General features: G+C 48.7%; 1 protein-coding gene and 1 pseudogene across 1 annotated transcript in view; one reads left to right on the plus strand and one right to left on the minus strand.

The window, feature by feature from the left end:
• The window catches only part of Nrde2 (NRDE-2, necessary for RNA interference, domain containing), a 39,763-nt gene that overhangs the window by 1,885 nt on the left and 23,618 nt on the right, over positions 1 to 14,260 (minus strand). The window contains exons 7-11 of the mRNA XM_004635132.2: positions 12,642 to 12,762; positions 10,565 to 10,740; positions 7,845 to 8,231; positions 6,132 to 7,060; positions 4,882 to 5,020 (exon numbers count right to left, since the gene is read on the minus strand). Coding sequence (XP_004635189.1) covers positions 4,882 to 5,020; positions 6,132 to 7,060; positions 7,845 to 8,231; positions 10,565 to 10,740; positions 12,642 to 12,762 — 1,752 coding nt within the window. The remainder of the gene's footprint in view (positions 1 to 4,881; positions 5,021 to 6,131; positions 7,061 to 7,844; positions 8,232 to 10,564; positions 10,741 to 12,641; positions 12,763 to 14,260) is intronic.
• On the plus strand, positions 13,496 to 13,916 carry LOC105742735 (annotated as a pseudogene).

Here is a 14,260-nt window from a genome sequence, read left to right on the forward strand (position 1 = left end):
GCGCACATGGGCAGCTGCCTACTGGCTGGCACACGTAACGTGAGGGCATGAGCAGAGTATGAGGAGCTCCAGCTGGCCTGTGCTCCTCCACCCACTCTCCTGCTGCTTCAGCCTTCCCCTTCCTCAGGACAGTGTTCTTCCCAGCCAGGGAGCTGGACCACAGAGCCTCCAGTGCCCATTTCCCAAGACTGACCTTGCTCCCTGCTCAGCTTTGCGAGTTTCCCTTCTGGTCACAGGCACTGCAGCTGGGCCGTAACCAGGCTCTGTGAGAATGCTGCATCGCTCGCCTGAGCAGGACACTGCATGTCCTTCCATCTGCACCTCCAGTCCTGAGGATGGGCACATTGGCTGGCCTCAAGCAACAACTATTCTCTGTGGTACTTCCTGATCAAACAGCCACAAGAACAGGCCTTCGGGGGCGTCATGCCAGCGGGGAGCTTGGTGGTGACCACATGTGTCCCTTGCATAATCCCTATCTCAAGGCACCTCTGCCTCTGGCTACAGCACTGCCTCAGGTAAGAAAAGTTTGTGGGTGCCACCTGACTCTCTCCCACCATCTTCCAATGTTCTCATCATGACAACCAGGACTCCCTACACAATTCCTGTCAGGGATGGTACAGGAGTACAGGAGGCCCCCTCATCTCTGGGGTTCTTGCTGCACTGCCATCACCCCACAGAACTATGCCTAGGTAGACAGGAGTGTCTCAGGCGCCAACTGGACCACTGCACAGAACCAAAGTGATCACAGCTCATGAGAGAGTGGGCGATTAAACCCAAGCCCTAGCTTGGGCCACTACCATCCCTGGCACTTACTAAAAGGACTTACAATGACAAGTGTTTATCTTTCCTCAGACACAGCTCTCCAGGACTGAGAGCCAAGCTCAAGAATATAGCTATCAAAGAGTAAGACCTGGGTCTCTGGGACTGAGGAGGTTGGAAACAAAACTGATGAACTCAGCCAGCCTGGCCTGATGCATATTAAGCGACTCTCCTACTTTTACTTTGTTGACACTAAACCCCTCACTTCTGAAGTTATTTGCTTCCACTGGAGCCTTTTTTTTTTTTGGTGCTGGGATCCAACTTGGGACCTTGTGCTTGCCAGGCAGGCACTTATGCCACGGAGCTATTTCCCCAGCTTCAATTGGCTTTAAAAATTACTAACCCAGCAGGTTGTGGAACACATTATTAATCCCCGTTAGCTCTGCTGTAGGTAACAAGTCTGTGAAATGGGTTAGGATGATAATGGAAGCGTTAATTAATTTTTAGGGACCTCAAACCACTAACTTCACTGAAGCCTGCACAGGTGTATGATGAGTGACTTCTTGAGGTCAGAGGGTTCAAAACTCCACCCCCAGATTGCATGCCATCTTTTCTGCGCATGGGGCCCGTGAAGAGCCAGGTAGTTTGATCGCATAGGCACTGACCACTGACCGCCTCCATCACTTCTCTGCAGGCCTTAGGCCACAGGGCTGCTTCAACCCCTACACGTCCCAAGCCCCACCCGCAGGAGGTACAGCTGAGATGTGGGCCTCCCACCTCCACTCTCAATCTCTTGTAAAATGTGCTCGTAACTGTGCAGGACACTGCATGCCTGGCAGAATGGCTTGGCTTGGTCACACTGTTACTGCCTCCAAGTGAGCCTGATTCCTCCAGGCACCGTCTCCTGGGGGGTGAGAAGGGTGGCTCACTCAGAGGCCCAGAACCTGAGACTCATGCACACCACGTGAGTGAGGCCCGTGGCAGGTGGCAGGGCCGAGTCACACCTGGGCTGTGCTGGGCACCAGCAAGTCCCCCTACCCCAGGCCACACAGGGGCCATGGAGCTGTGGCATGGTGGCCCCCACTGGGCCAGCCTCAGCAGCACATCCGAGTTCACATCCCAGCTTCAAGTCTCTCCCAAGAGCTCAGTCACCACTTGCTTCGGCATTCTGTGCCTTCTATCTGATGTGAGCCGCTTCCAGATGAGGGAAGCAACATGTCTAAGACGAGAAGCTAAGGTCTTCGGGCTTCTGCAAAATTTGATTCTCTTTCCTTATCTCGCTCATGAAATTTTTAAAAGCAATTAAACAAAACAGAGATCCAGTCTTCTTAAATAAAAAAGATAAAACTTTAAAAAGACGCCTCCCAAAAATAAAAAATAAATTAAAAAAAGATACCTCCCTGTTACACCTGTTAATCTTTCTAAGGTAAAACTGACAAGAGAAGTTTTGTTTTATGTTTTGTTGTACTAGAGACTGAACCCAGGCTTCCCACTGAGTTACAGCCCTGGCCCTTCATAGGTTTTATTCTGAGACAGGGTGCCTCTGAGTCGCTAAACTGCTCAGGCCTGAACATGCAATCTTCCTTCATCAGCGGCCCACAGAGCTGGGATTACAGGCATGTGCCCCTTCGGGAACTTCATTCACTCACCCACGCAGGCCGCTGAAGACGCTTTTCCTCCCACCGGCCCTTGCAGATGGTGGCTTTTTAACATGGCTAATCTCTGCTGTCCCCAGGATGGCACAGAAACTACACTGGAGGGATTAACAGTGTAAACACACCACTGCCCACTTCCTCTTTTCTTTCACCAGTCCCCCCAAAATTAGCTGACTAACCTATCTACTTAAATATCCTTCTTTCTTCTATATGTACATGACTCAAGAATCTTGAAAGCCAGTGCAATTTAGCCAAAATAACAAAAAAGTCTACCCGAAAGCCAGGCATGCTGGTACATGTCTGCAATCTCACCTACTCAGGGGGCTAAAAGCAGGATGATTACAAGTTCAAGGCCAGCCTAGACCACTTAGCATGACAGAATCTTAAAAAAAGAAAGAAAGAGCTTATAAATGTTGATATATGTTCCAGAAGGTTTCACCTAAAACCAAGGTTTTAATGTGCTAAATTCCAACTTTAGTAGAAAGTTTTAACTGCTGTTTGGCCAATTCCTTTTTCTCCCTATATTTACCAGAACCAACGCTAAAGTTCAATCCCTCAATCATTTCTGCAGAAACAAAAGCAGACACACGAGCAAGCTTGCCTGCAAGCTGTGTATCTGTGCGTGGGAAGGCACGAACTCAGAAGCAGGAAGGACGTTCCTTAGGCAGGTCTTCTCTGCTGCCTGCACTGTGCCCTTGGGCCTACTCTGATTTTGTCACTGTGTTTAATTAACAAAGTGCTGGGAGCCCACCAGATTCCTGAGGATATATTAGACAAATTCAAGGTGATAATTAATCCTTAGTTTCAACACTCTTTCAAAAAGAAAATACAAGGGGGCCAGGGAAATGGCTCAGTGGACTAAGTGCTTCCCTGGCAAGTGCAAGGGCCTGAGTTCAATCCCTGGTTCCGCCAAAAAAAAAAAAAAAAAAAAAAAGGAAATGTAGAGGCTGGAGAGATGGCTCAGTGGTCTAAAGCACCCACTTGGAACAAGCTTGGCAAAGCACAGGGACCGCGGTTCAATCCCCCAGCACCACATGCCAGCCAGCCGCGCCCCCTGGTGGGCTGAGCTGGACACACACACACACACACACACACACACACACACACACAAAAAAAAAATGTTAAAAAAAAAAATTTTAAAAAAAAAAAAAGGAAATGTATAAGGCCCAGATCTTTTCTCCCCCAAGTCAAGAGCACTCTTTTGTCTACAACTCCCCCCAACCTGGCTATGGTATGAATACTGTAAATCTGTACCTTACCCTATCTCTACCTATCAAAAACTTGGGAAGTTAAGCTGGCAAATTTGCAAGCTCTCCCCTTTTGCATAGAAACCTTAACTGTCACTGCTGGACAAATCAGGGAGAGGTGGACCTGAAGCCCTGTCCTCCTGGCTGCCATACCATACCATGTTCTGAGCGGGGCCAGGGACCCCACACCAGCGCATAGCCCTAGAGCATCCATTTCACACAGGAGGAACAGACAAACTTTTATGATAATTCACTTCCGATGCAACTTCCTGAACGCGCTCACCTTTCCAATGCACATCCACCTGGGTGTATCCTCCAACCCCCATGCAAGAGACGGTGGAGGGCACAGAGCTTTATTATATGTCAAATGCAAATGTTTAAAACCTTTCATATTTTGATAATTTGCCTTCCAGGAATAATTAGACATACACAGTAAGATTTACAAGTAAGAAAGGTAAAGCCTGGCTTCTGAAAGGTACAACATTCATGGGAAGTCACAATGATATGACAAAGTAGCCTTGAACTGAAACAAGGAAGAAGCCTAGAAGACTGTGGTTTCCAAAACAGCACGCAAGTTGGAAGCAGCTGTACAGTATTACTGTGGCACAGTGGAGCTGTCCTTGCCAGGCCAGGCCTTTAACCCAAGGCCACAATGCCAAGTCACAGCCTGTTAAGTTGAAAAACCAGAGTTCAGCCTGCACACTTGACGCTCCCAGAACTACAGAGGAGGCCTCACCATACTCAATCACCCCAGTGCTTCTCAGTGAACCACAAAGCTGCTTTGGAAAAGCCATGCCCTGGGTTGAATCTCACCTTTTAATAACAAAACAGAATCAGGATCAGGAAAATCCTGTGAGAATAGCAAAGAACCTGGTTTCAGTCCAGTGAGAGCTCTTAGGCCATCTTCCAAGTTGGTGACTTAATGAAGTCAATGAAGAAAAACTGACATTAAAATTCTACTGCACCAAATGGTCCCATAATTACACTGCAGTTGCATTCCACCAAGTATCTTGAATAAATCGGCAACCTGCAAGCCCTTCCCAAGTCCTGAGAACTGATGTGACCCCACCAGGGGGACAACCCAAAGCCAAGAGAGTGTGACAGTGGCAACAAAGCCTCCCACTTTTCAGGCACCAGCTAACGATACCTACACTTTCTCACTCAAGCAGAAAAAAACAGAATTCTGTCAAAACAAAAACAGAAGGTCTAATGCTTCTTACCAGGAAATTCAAATACATCCTCCACAGTAAGGGGCACTGGCTGCCGCTGTCACTCCGCATTGCATTTTCAAACAGGGCTCTGATTCGATGTGTTAAGCCGGTCTCGGGGAATGTGGCATTGATCTCCTGGCCATCTACCCTGCAAAGCAAGAACTCACGTCACTCTTGGTCAAGCGCTCTCCCCTGCATTATTGCAGGGAAGGGAGCAGCAGCTGGATCAGAGTGTGTTGAGAAGTCTGCCCTTCAGTGTGATCGTGGCCACCCAGGGCACGTGGGACGGGGCTTCTCCAAGGCCAGAAGGCAGCAGCGGCCAGGTTCTAGGCTTTCTATACACTGAATCTGCCTAAAAGCCACACGCTCTGCTTCTCTGTTTTCTAAAGACACCTACCCTCAAGTTAGAATCTGTTCTCTGGGAGGGAAAGACTTCACTTTAACAAAGACAAGAGAACATTCGTGGAGCAAATAAAATCCCAGTGGAAGAGATAAAACACAAACAAATAATGAAATGCTATTTTTTTTTTTTTTTCCGGAACCGGGGATTGAACTCAGATCCTTGCATTTGCCAGTCAAGCACTTATCCTACTGAGCCATCTCCCTGGCCCCTGAAATGCTATTTAAATGCAATTTTTCCTAATATTTAAGGACAGAATGAAGCAACAGTAAAAACTCCAGGAGGAACAACAATGCCTGAGCTAGTACGTGCCCAAGACTACTGTTTCATCTTAGACATAACACACTGTGTTCAAAGATGGCACCTCAGTGGTCATACAGAAGGTGGCAATTCCTGCGCGCTTCCCTCACTGATTAGGGCTACCTCATAGGTAGCTTCTTTGATGATCCCCATTCAAGGGAAGAGGAACTGTTGGAGAAGTGAAGCGATCTGCCTGAGTTCACTCAGCCATCCAGGAATCAGAGGTGACCTCACAGCCTGTATGTTCAAGCCATGATCTTCCCACTACATCTTCTCAGGCACTTCCAGCCAGCCAGATGCAAACTTGAGCAGCATGTGGGCTCTCAAAAGCCAGGCCCAGCGAGCCAGGGCCACAGCCCGATGAAAGATGCTGCTACTTTCCAAATACCTTGTGCTATCCCAATACTTTACTCTCCCACACCAGGAACACCTCAGCAGGCATTCTGGGCCCGTGCCATGCCCACGTCTGCATTCCTGGAACCTGGCACGGGGGGCCAGAACACACCAAGCAGCCCCACAGTGCTCTGTGACACACATGAAGAAGACAGCCCATCTTTACCTCTGAACAGTTTCCACCAGTCTTTTCCTCATTCTCTCAGCTTCAATTGCAAACAACCAAGGCTCCAACTGTTTGGCAGACCTGGTGAGGGCATCAAAAAACCTTCTGGTCTTGCTGGCACTGTGGGACTTATTTTGAATCTGTACATATGACCACCAAAGAACCTGGTTGCCTGGATACAGTTTTAAAGCCTCCGAGAGCGCCTCACGCAGTGGAGTGAGAGGATAAGCAGTAACTTTCATGTGGAATCTCAGCAGACTTGTGTGCATCAGGGTGATGGCTTCAAGCACACTGGTCAAACTTTGGGAGCTGGCACTGTCCTCCAGGCCAGGGCCTTCTGGGACAACAGAGCCCTTTAGTTTGATGAAAAGCTGCTCATATATCCGTACAGCAGCATCGATCCCTACAGTCAAATACTGGAAGAGCATGAAGCATTTAACCAAGCTACTCAGGCAGTCCAAGGAATCGGTAGCCGCCGGCCCGGAGACACAGTTCTCACCCAGACAGTCCTGCAGCGCATGCTCATAGGCCTTGCGAGCTTTCAAAACCTGAGTGCCCGAGACCTGCCCAGTGTAGGGGCCATAGGAGCTGCTCTCCGTCAGTTTGGTGAGAATGTGAACAGCCCGGCCCGCGGCAGCCCCTCTCAAGTCCTGCAACAGCTCCACCTCCAGCTCGGCGTAGAGCAGACTGAGCTCGCAGAGCTCGCGGTCCTTCAGCTCACTGCTGCCTGCCATGCTGACTGCGGTATCGAACACTTTCCTGGAGTCCTCTATGTTGCCGAGTAACCACTCCAGATGTGCATACTGCTTCCAGAGGCAAAAATTATTGCGGTTTTCTGGCTCCTTAAGGAGATTCTTGGCTAGTTTTTTGCAGTTCTTCCCCTGTGACTTTAATCTCTTCTTATTTTTAGTGTGCAGACACCAAATGACCTACAGGTAAAAGAAAAAGCGTGATTCCACGTGCTCTATATATTTTAAGCACTCTCCTTGGACCTTCCCTTAAGAAAGCACTGATAGTACAAAGTCTTCTATGAATCCTTCATCATGTATTTGGTAAACACCTATGTGCTCTGAGCTGGGAAGAAAATCAGGATTTGACCGAGGCTACAGGTGCTCCAGCGCTAACACCCGCAGGTTATCCCCACAATCAAGGCCAGTACACTGCAAATGTTCTTTCCAAGGAAATATGGCTGCCACATGTTATCACACACACTGTTTATACAACCTGCAGCATGAAGCTGTGGTTAGCTTTAGAACTTTTGAGTATTAAGAGTCAATACTACACGTAGCCATCAGAGGGCAGAACAGTGGATGGAAACTAATTTTTCAGCTGAGAGCTATAAAGCACAGGATAAGTAAGTAGCTTATTTCATCTATTCTAATAAGCCTCTAAATCCTCTAACCCTGCTTAAGCCTATGCTGGTTCTTAACAGCAACTACCCATATCATCACAGGCATCTGGGAAGACAAGACTCCACCCAGCAGGCAGCTCTGGCCACCGAGTGCAGCCGAATGGGCTCCCTGCCTTCCTCCTCTTCCCTGAGGCCCCTCCAAGGGGCAGCCACAGATAGCTGCCTTTGGGAGTCACTGAAGGAGGAGGCACTGTGGCACAGATTCCAGAGAAGCAGCTGGAGCCCTGCCATCCCATCTGGAGCACCGAAGAGGAATGAAAAGGCCCCCAACACACAGACGGGGAGGGGGCAGCTGCAGTTACCTTTGCAATCTCATACCGTAACCAGGAGAAGCAGAGCTGAGACTTTTGCTTGCCTGAAAATAAAGGCATCACAAGGTGGAAGATGTTGCGGATGAACTCCTCGCCTTCTCGATCGTGACCCCTGGCCCAGCGAGGACAGCCCAACTGCTCCAGGTGGCCAACACAGCTGACACCAGAAAATGAAGGGCTGAAAAAAGTCAAGGGCTTTTCCTCATAAAGTCTGTTATCAAAGATGCTGTTCTCATCCATGGCCAGGTAAAGGCAGGAGGCTGGAGGGATGAAGCCAGAGGGCACACCCAAGAACTGCAAAAAGGCCTCAATCAGCTGGAACCGGAGGGCTTCGCTGGCCAGTCTGATCAGTGACTGTCCAATGTCGTCAAACAATACCTGTAACGAAGGCAAAGTGCAGACCTACTCAAAACACATTCTTCCTTCACAGTTCTTTTTCTACGGATGCACAGTGCTGCCTCGGTTCACAAACCTGATTCTTCCCAGGACCCTGGTCACAAACTGAGTTGGACGGGAACCAAGTCAAATTCAGTGCCTAGGTTCAACACTGCCCTAATGGGGAAACTTAATTCAGTGCTCGTTCGGGCAGTCTGTGGCCAGAACTGGAGAGACTGAGCTCATGAACTGAGGGGCACTGTACTAATGAGGCAACATTATTCAAATTTATTTTAAGTGGACAGAGCTAAGTTTTCTGCAAAATAAGGCTTCCTGAGGCAACCCAGACAGCCAGAGAACTCCCCGGAGCCCTGGGATGTCACAGCACTCTCGCACCAGGGAGCACAGGGAAGCAGGGAAGGCAGCGACGGACTGAGGCCAGCAGCTTTCAAACCACCCTGCTGGATTCATAAGAGATCTAGAGCTGTGCTCACCTCAACAAGCAGACGTAAGTACTTTTATGGTTATTTAACAAATTTTAGCTGTGAATTTTCTTTTAGAATAGAAAAATTAAGTGTGGTTTCTTTGTACCATTTACTTAAGGAATTAAAACTGCTCTAAGATAGGAAGGAAACAAGACCAATGGACCACATTAAAAGTTATTTTATTTTATTTTATGTATTTGGTACAGAGTCTCACTATGCAGCTTGGACTCCTAGTGATCCTCCTGTTCTCAGCCTCCCCAGTGCTGGAATTACAAGCATGCACCACCACCACACCTGGTCTCATGGCTGGCCCAGCACACCTGGAGGTAGGGCCATTTTAAAAGCCTAAAACTAACTATTTATAGCCAATTTCATGTAACTTTTAAAATCTAGAACCCAGAATGCAGATACCACACACGTCTCAAGGTGCTACTCGCCTGATCAGCCTCTACAGCTCTCAGCATGAGAAAATCAAAGCGCAGTAAGTAAGCACAGTAAAACTGGACTACCTGGGACTCAACACATCTCATCATCAATTAAGCAGAAAGCTTTTCCCCTTTGGGCTTTGATTAGAGAAAAATCTTAAATGACAAGAAACTGCTCCGAGCAGCAGTTGGTTCCAGAAATCAGTTTTTAGAAGACAGGGAAAATTCTGGACCTGAGAAGCAATATTCCAAGGCTCACTTGAACTCTATAAATCAAACACAAAGAAAAAGAGGGGGGAGGGGAGAGGTTGAGGGAAGGAGGAAGGGAAGGAGGAAGGGAAGGATGAGGGAGGGAAAGAGGAACGGACAGACGGACAGATGGATGGATGGTCCGAGATCCCATTCTCTTCTAAACATTCAACGTAGTCAGGAAAGGGGCCTCCCCGGCAGGCTCACGCCTGCAGCAGGCCAGTGTGGGGTCTCTGAAGAAGCTAGCTCCTCCTTCCCGCCCAGAGACCATCTCTGTCCCCGTGCAGTGTGTCCCATCAAGTGTGGCCAGCAACTCCTCACCCCTCAGATGTTGTTGGCACTCTGAAGCTTCACATTCCAGCACCAGATACCCCAGCAACATCCAAGACCATTCCCTGAGCACTCAGCAGGGGCAGACACTGTTCTAGGTACTGGTGCCCAAGAGAAGCAACATCCCTGCCCAGGAGCTTCCCATGCAGGAAGGGGCACGGAGCCTCGCCACTGAGAGAAGCTCAAGTGGCAAGACTGGGGCCTCGTGACACCAGATCATTTCTAGGCACCAAAATAGCACGTTTCCCTTCGCTGCAATCTAAAGCCTCTCAAGCTGCTGGCCACTGACAGAGCTCCAAGTACAAAGCCACGTGACAACAGTGGTGGGCCGTGCTGCATAAAAGGAGTGCCCCCGGCAGGCACCCAGCCAACTCCAACACCTCCGGCAAGACCAGCTAGGTGCACACTGTCCCCACAGGCATGGCACTCTCATGTTCCTGGGTCAAATCTGGCTGCCACATCTCCAACAGGGAGGTGGAGAGGGAACACAATTGGGGCACCTAGGTCAGTGACTGGAATTTTTAGAAGCTAAGCCACAGGGTTCTTCATGAAAATGAACGAGGAAGGCACTCTCCAGAGATGCCCACAGGAGCTACCTCCTACTAGGGGACAGGAAACACCCAGTCAAGCACCGATATGCTGTCTCATTTGAGTACCAGTGAAGTTCTGTCCCAATGTTGGGTGGGAGGGACAATTCCCCAGACCTGAACAGGAATGGGTGAGCATCTCCTGAGCCAGCCAAGCACCTGGAAAGCCCCACAACCTTCTTTCAGAGAAGCAGACACAAGGGAAGCGAGAGGAGGTACAGACCCCGCGGTCAGCATCCTTCCGAGGTGGGGGTACCTGCCTGTCGCTCAGGGTCCTCACAGTCGTCTTCAGCTTGCTTCTTCGTCCTATCAGGGCGCCAGGGCCGCCAGTGCCTCTGGTCTCGGGAACGCTCGGCAGCAAGCCAGATCCGCCACCTGGGAAGGGTCTTGTCGCTCATCTCCTGTTCCTCCTCTTCTGGCTCATCACCGTCCTCATCTACACCAAGAATGCAACTTCTAATTTACCTAAGCAGTACACAAAGCCACCATCACCGTCCAAGCAACCCGCTGCACTTGGTATCATGTGGGCACCCAGTCCGCGGAGGCGGTCGGGTCAGGTCAGCCTGCCAGGCACTCAATGGCACTGAAGGACTTGGCTGTAGGCAGAGATGGTCCCAGGAAACAGGCAGATAAGGGGATGGAACCAGATAACCTTTAGTGCTGTCACAGCAAAAAATGGGAATGACACATATTGTAGAAAAGCACTGCCCCAGAGCACTTTCTGTAATAATGAAAATGTTCTTTATCTATGTTAATACCACAGCCACCAGCTACACGTGGTTTACAGGGTACTTAAACTGTAACCAATAAAGGAACTGAATTCTTAATTTCATTTAATTATAAAGAACATGTAACTAAATGTTACTGTTTTGGACCAGTTTTAGGATGCCAAATACCATTTAATAACTACTTTGACTTAGATTTCCTTAAGCCATCAAAATTTTTAGTCAATTAAAAAAAAAAACTTATAATTAGTTATAAAATGACACAGCCACACAGGAACAAGCTTGGCAGGTTCTCGTAAAACTAAACATTCACTTAACCAGAACTGTGCTCTGGGACACTGAGCCCAGAAAAATCAAAACTTAACATTTACCCCCAAATGTATATACTACTGCTTATAGCAACTTTATTCATAACAGCCTAAATGTCCTACAGTAGACAGTTAAAGGCACTGCGACACAGCTATATAATGGACTACTATTCTATAATAAAATGAATAAATTATTAAGGCATGCAACAATTCTTTTATGTATCTAAAGAACCTTGTGCTGAGTGGAATTAAAATCCATCTCAAAAAGTTACAGAGGGGCTGGTGAGATGGCTCAGTGGTCTAAAGCACCTACTTAGAACAAGCTTAGCAGAGCACAGGGACCGCGGTTCAATCCCCCAGCACCACACGCCAGCCAGCCCTGCCCCCTGGTGGGCTGAGCTGGCCACACACACACACACAAATACACACACAGATAGATAGATAGATAGATAGATAGATAGATAGATAGATAGATAGATAGAATTTTTTAAAAAAAGAAGTTACAGAGATGCATGGGCGGTTCAGTGGTAGAACTCTCAAAAAGGCACAGAGGATATGCGCGTCCTGAGTACGCGAAGCTGGTGAACCACTGTGCGCTGGCAGAGGGAACACAGAAGAGCGCAGCCTCTGTACACACAGCACGGCTCTCGAGCAAGTTCCACTAGGCTGCCTTCGCAGTGGACGGTCCTGTCCCGAGTCTGCCTCAGTCCCGCAGAGTGCTGGGATTACAGCTGTGCCCCTACTGTGGCCAGCTCCTTTTTACTTTTTTAATGTAGCTACAAGAAGATTTGAAGCCACACATGTAGCTCGCATTATATTTCAAGTGGACAGCTCGGGTGTAAATCTACACGGCACCTTGGGGTCATGTGGAATGGCAGTTATACAAATGCTAGTTAATAAGTATTTTGCAACATCCCTAAAAACACAAGTATTTTTCAAAGGATTGGTTGGTCTGCACTTTGTGAGAAGAACAAAAAGACTGTCTTACATGTATAATAAAAGGAATAGCAGGTAGGGAGGCTGGCAACAAGCTTGCTTCCTCAGAAGCAATTTAGAGAAGAAATACATTTCTTCCTCTGGAAACTCAAATCTTTAGAGTCCTATGTACCAAACAAACAGGATGTTGAGTGCTTTAAAGTCTCTAAAGAGAAAAATGCCCTTTTCTCCCATGAAATATACTTAATGTTTTCTTTAAACCTTTTGATGCCTGTACAGTGTTCTTAAGCTACTGACAAACTGCTTACTCAGATAATCATATATATGTAAAAACAAAGTCAGGCTGAGAGAGGCAGACCCGTCCTCACCTGGGCTGACGACCACCCAGCCACCGCGCTCCTGCTGGTGCACCCATGCACGCCAGCCACGGGCGCCCTTCTCCCCAGGTCTTGGCTCTCCACTGTCCCAGAAGGGCTCAAAGAATTCTACCTGTTCAGGTTGAAAAACAGGAGTTAGACCCACCCTGTACACGACTGCTATGTCACTGGGCAAAGTGCTGATGGACAGAAAGAATAGCGGGACACCTAAAATCGTATTTGTCACCAGTGCTGAAGGTCGATTCCCAACATAGACCTCAGGCAGCCCACCAGGTAGCTCCCATTACCGCACCCTTGCCTTGGTACACCCAATGAGTATGGCCTGGACCTAGTGACATCTCACAAACCAGAGAAGGCCCACATGAGAGGTTACAAAAGGACTGGCCAAGGCTTGCTTCCAAGGGCCTGCAGTGGGGCACAGAGGAGCAGTCTCCTGTTTCGGAGCCTCCAGGGCAGTTCAGCCATGGACAGCACTGCCAGTTCCTCTAATGCCACTGGACTTCCTAAGCAGTATCTGAGGTCATGGTGCTTTCCAGATCTTCAAAGGAAAACTGAAACTTTCAGTGGGACAGTGTGAACTACTGAGGGGACAACCACATCTTAGGTAACTGTTCCTAACTTCTGACCACATGGCACAGGGTACAACACACAGTAGGGACTCAGTAAATGCAGAGGGAGGCATATGGCCAGGAGGCAAATGGTCTGCATTTTAAAGCCCTCTGAGCCCCCGGACACTCACCCAGGCAGTGAGTGCAGCATGTGGAAAGCAGCTCTCTGTGATAAACAACTCCCCGCAGAACAGAATGTGGGAGAGTAACGCAGAGGTGGCAGCTGCCACCAGGAGCCTCCCCAACAAGCCCAAGAGTGAGATGACCCCAGAGGAGCTGTGAAAGCGGGAAGAGGAGGAATTTAACACGTGTCCACTTTCTGTGCTGACCCAGTCAGTCAAGAACAACACCCAGGTGCTCATCAACTGCCGCAACAAAAAGAAACTCCTAGGCTGGGTGAAGGCCTTTGACAGGCATTGCAACATGGTGCTGGAGAACATGAAAAGAGATGTGGACTGAGGTCCCCAAGAATGGCAAGGGCAAGAAGAAGTCCAAGCTGGTCAACAAGGACCGCTACATCTCCAAGATGTTCCTGCGTGGGGACTCGGTCATCGTGGTGCTGGGGAACCTGCTCATCGCTGACAGGTAGGGGCTGCCTCCCTGCTGTCAGGACCCACTCCTGCCCCTTGAAGACCTGCCCCTCATCACCGTACTGATAATAAAGTGCTATATGTTTTTTCAAAAAAAAAAAACAATGTAAACATAGCACCAAGCGTGTGATCTTATTACTGTCCACAGGCAGCAGGACTTTCAAAGTAAGCAACAACCTGCTCTCATGAAAGCTTTCATAAAAAGCCTTTCAAGACGGCCAAGCAGCTCCTGGAGGCTGGCCACAGGCTGAGGCACAGGATATGCAGCTTCAGGCTGGATAGTGTCTTTCCATCTGATTCTGTCTCTCTCTGTCTCTCCTCTGTCTATCTGTCTGTCTGTCTGTCTCTCTCTCTTTCTCTCTCTCTCTCTCTCTCTCTCTCTCTCTCTCTCACACACACACACACACACACA

The sequence above is a fragment of the Octodon degus genome, unplaced genomic scaffold, assembly GCF_000260255.1.
Source record: "Octodon degus isolate 3935 unplaced genomic scaffold, OctDeg1.0 scaffold00070, whole genome shotgun sequence".
NCBI classification, from domain to species: domain Eukaryota; kingdom Metazoa; phylum Chordata; class Mammalia; order Rodentia; family Octodontidae; genus Octodon; species Octodon degus.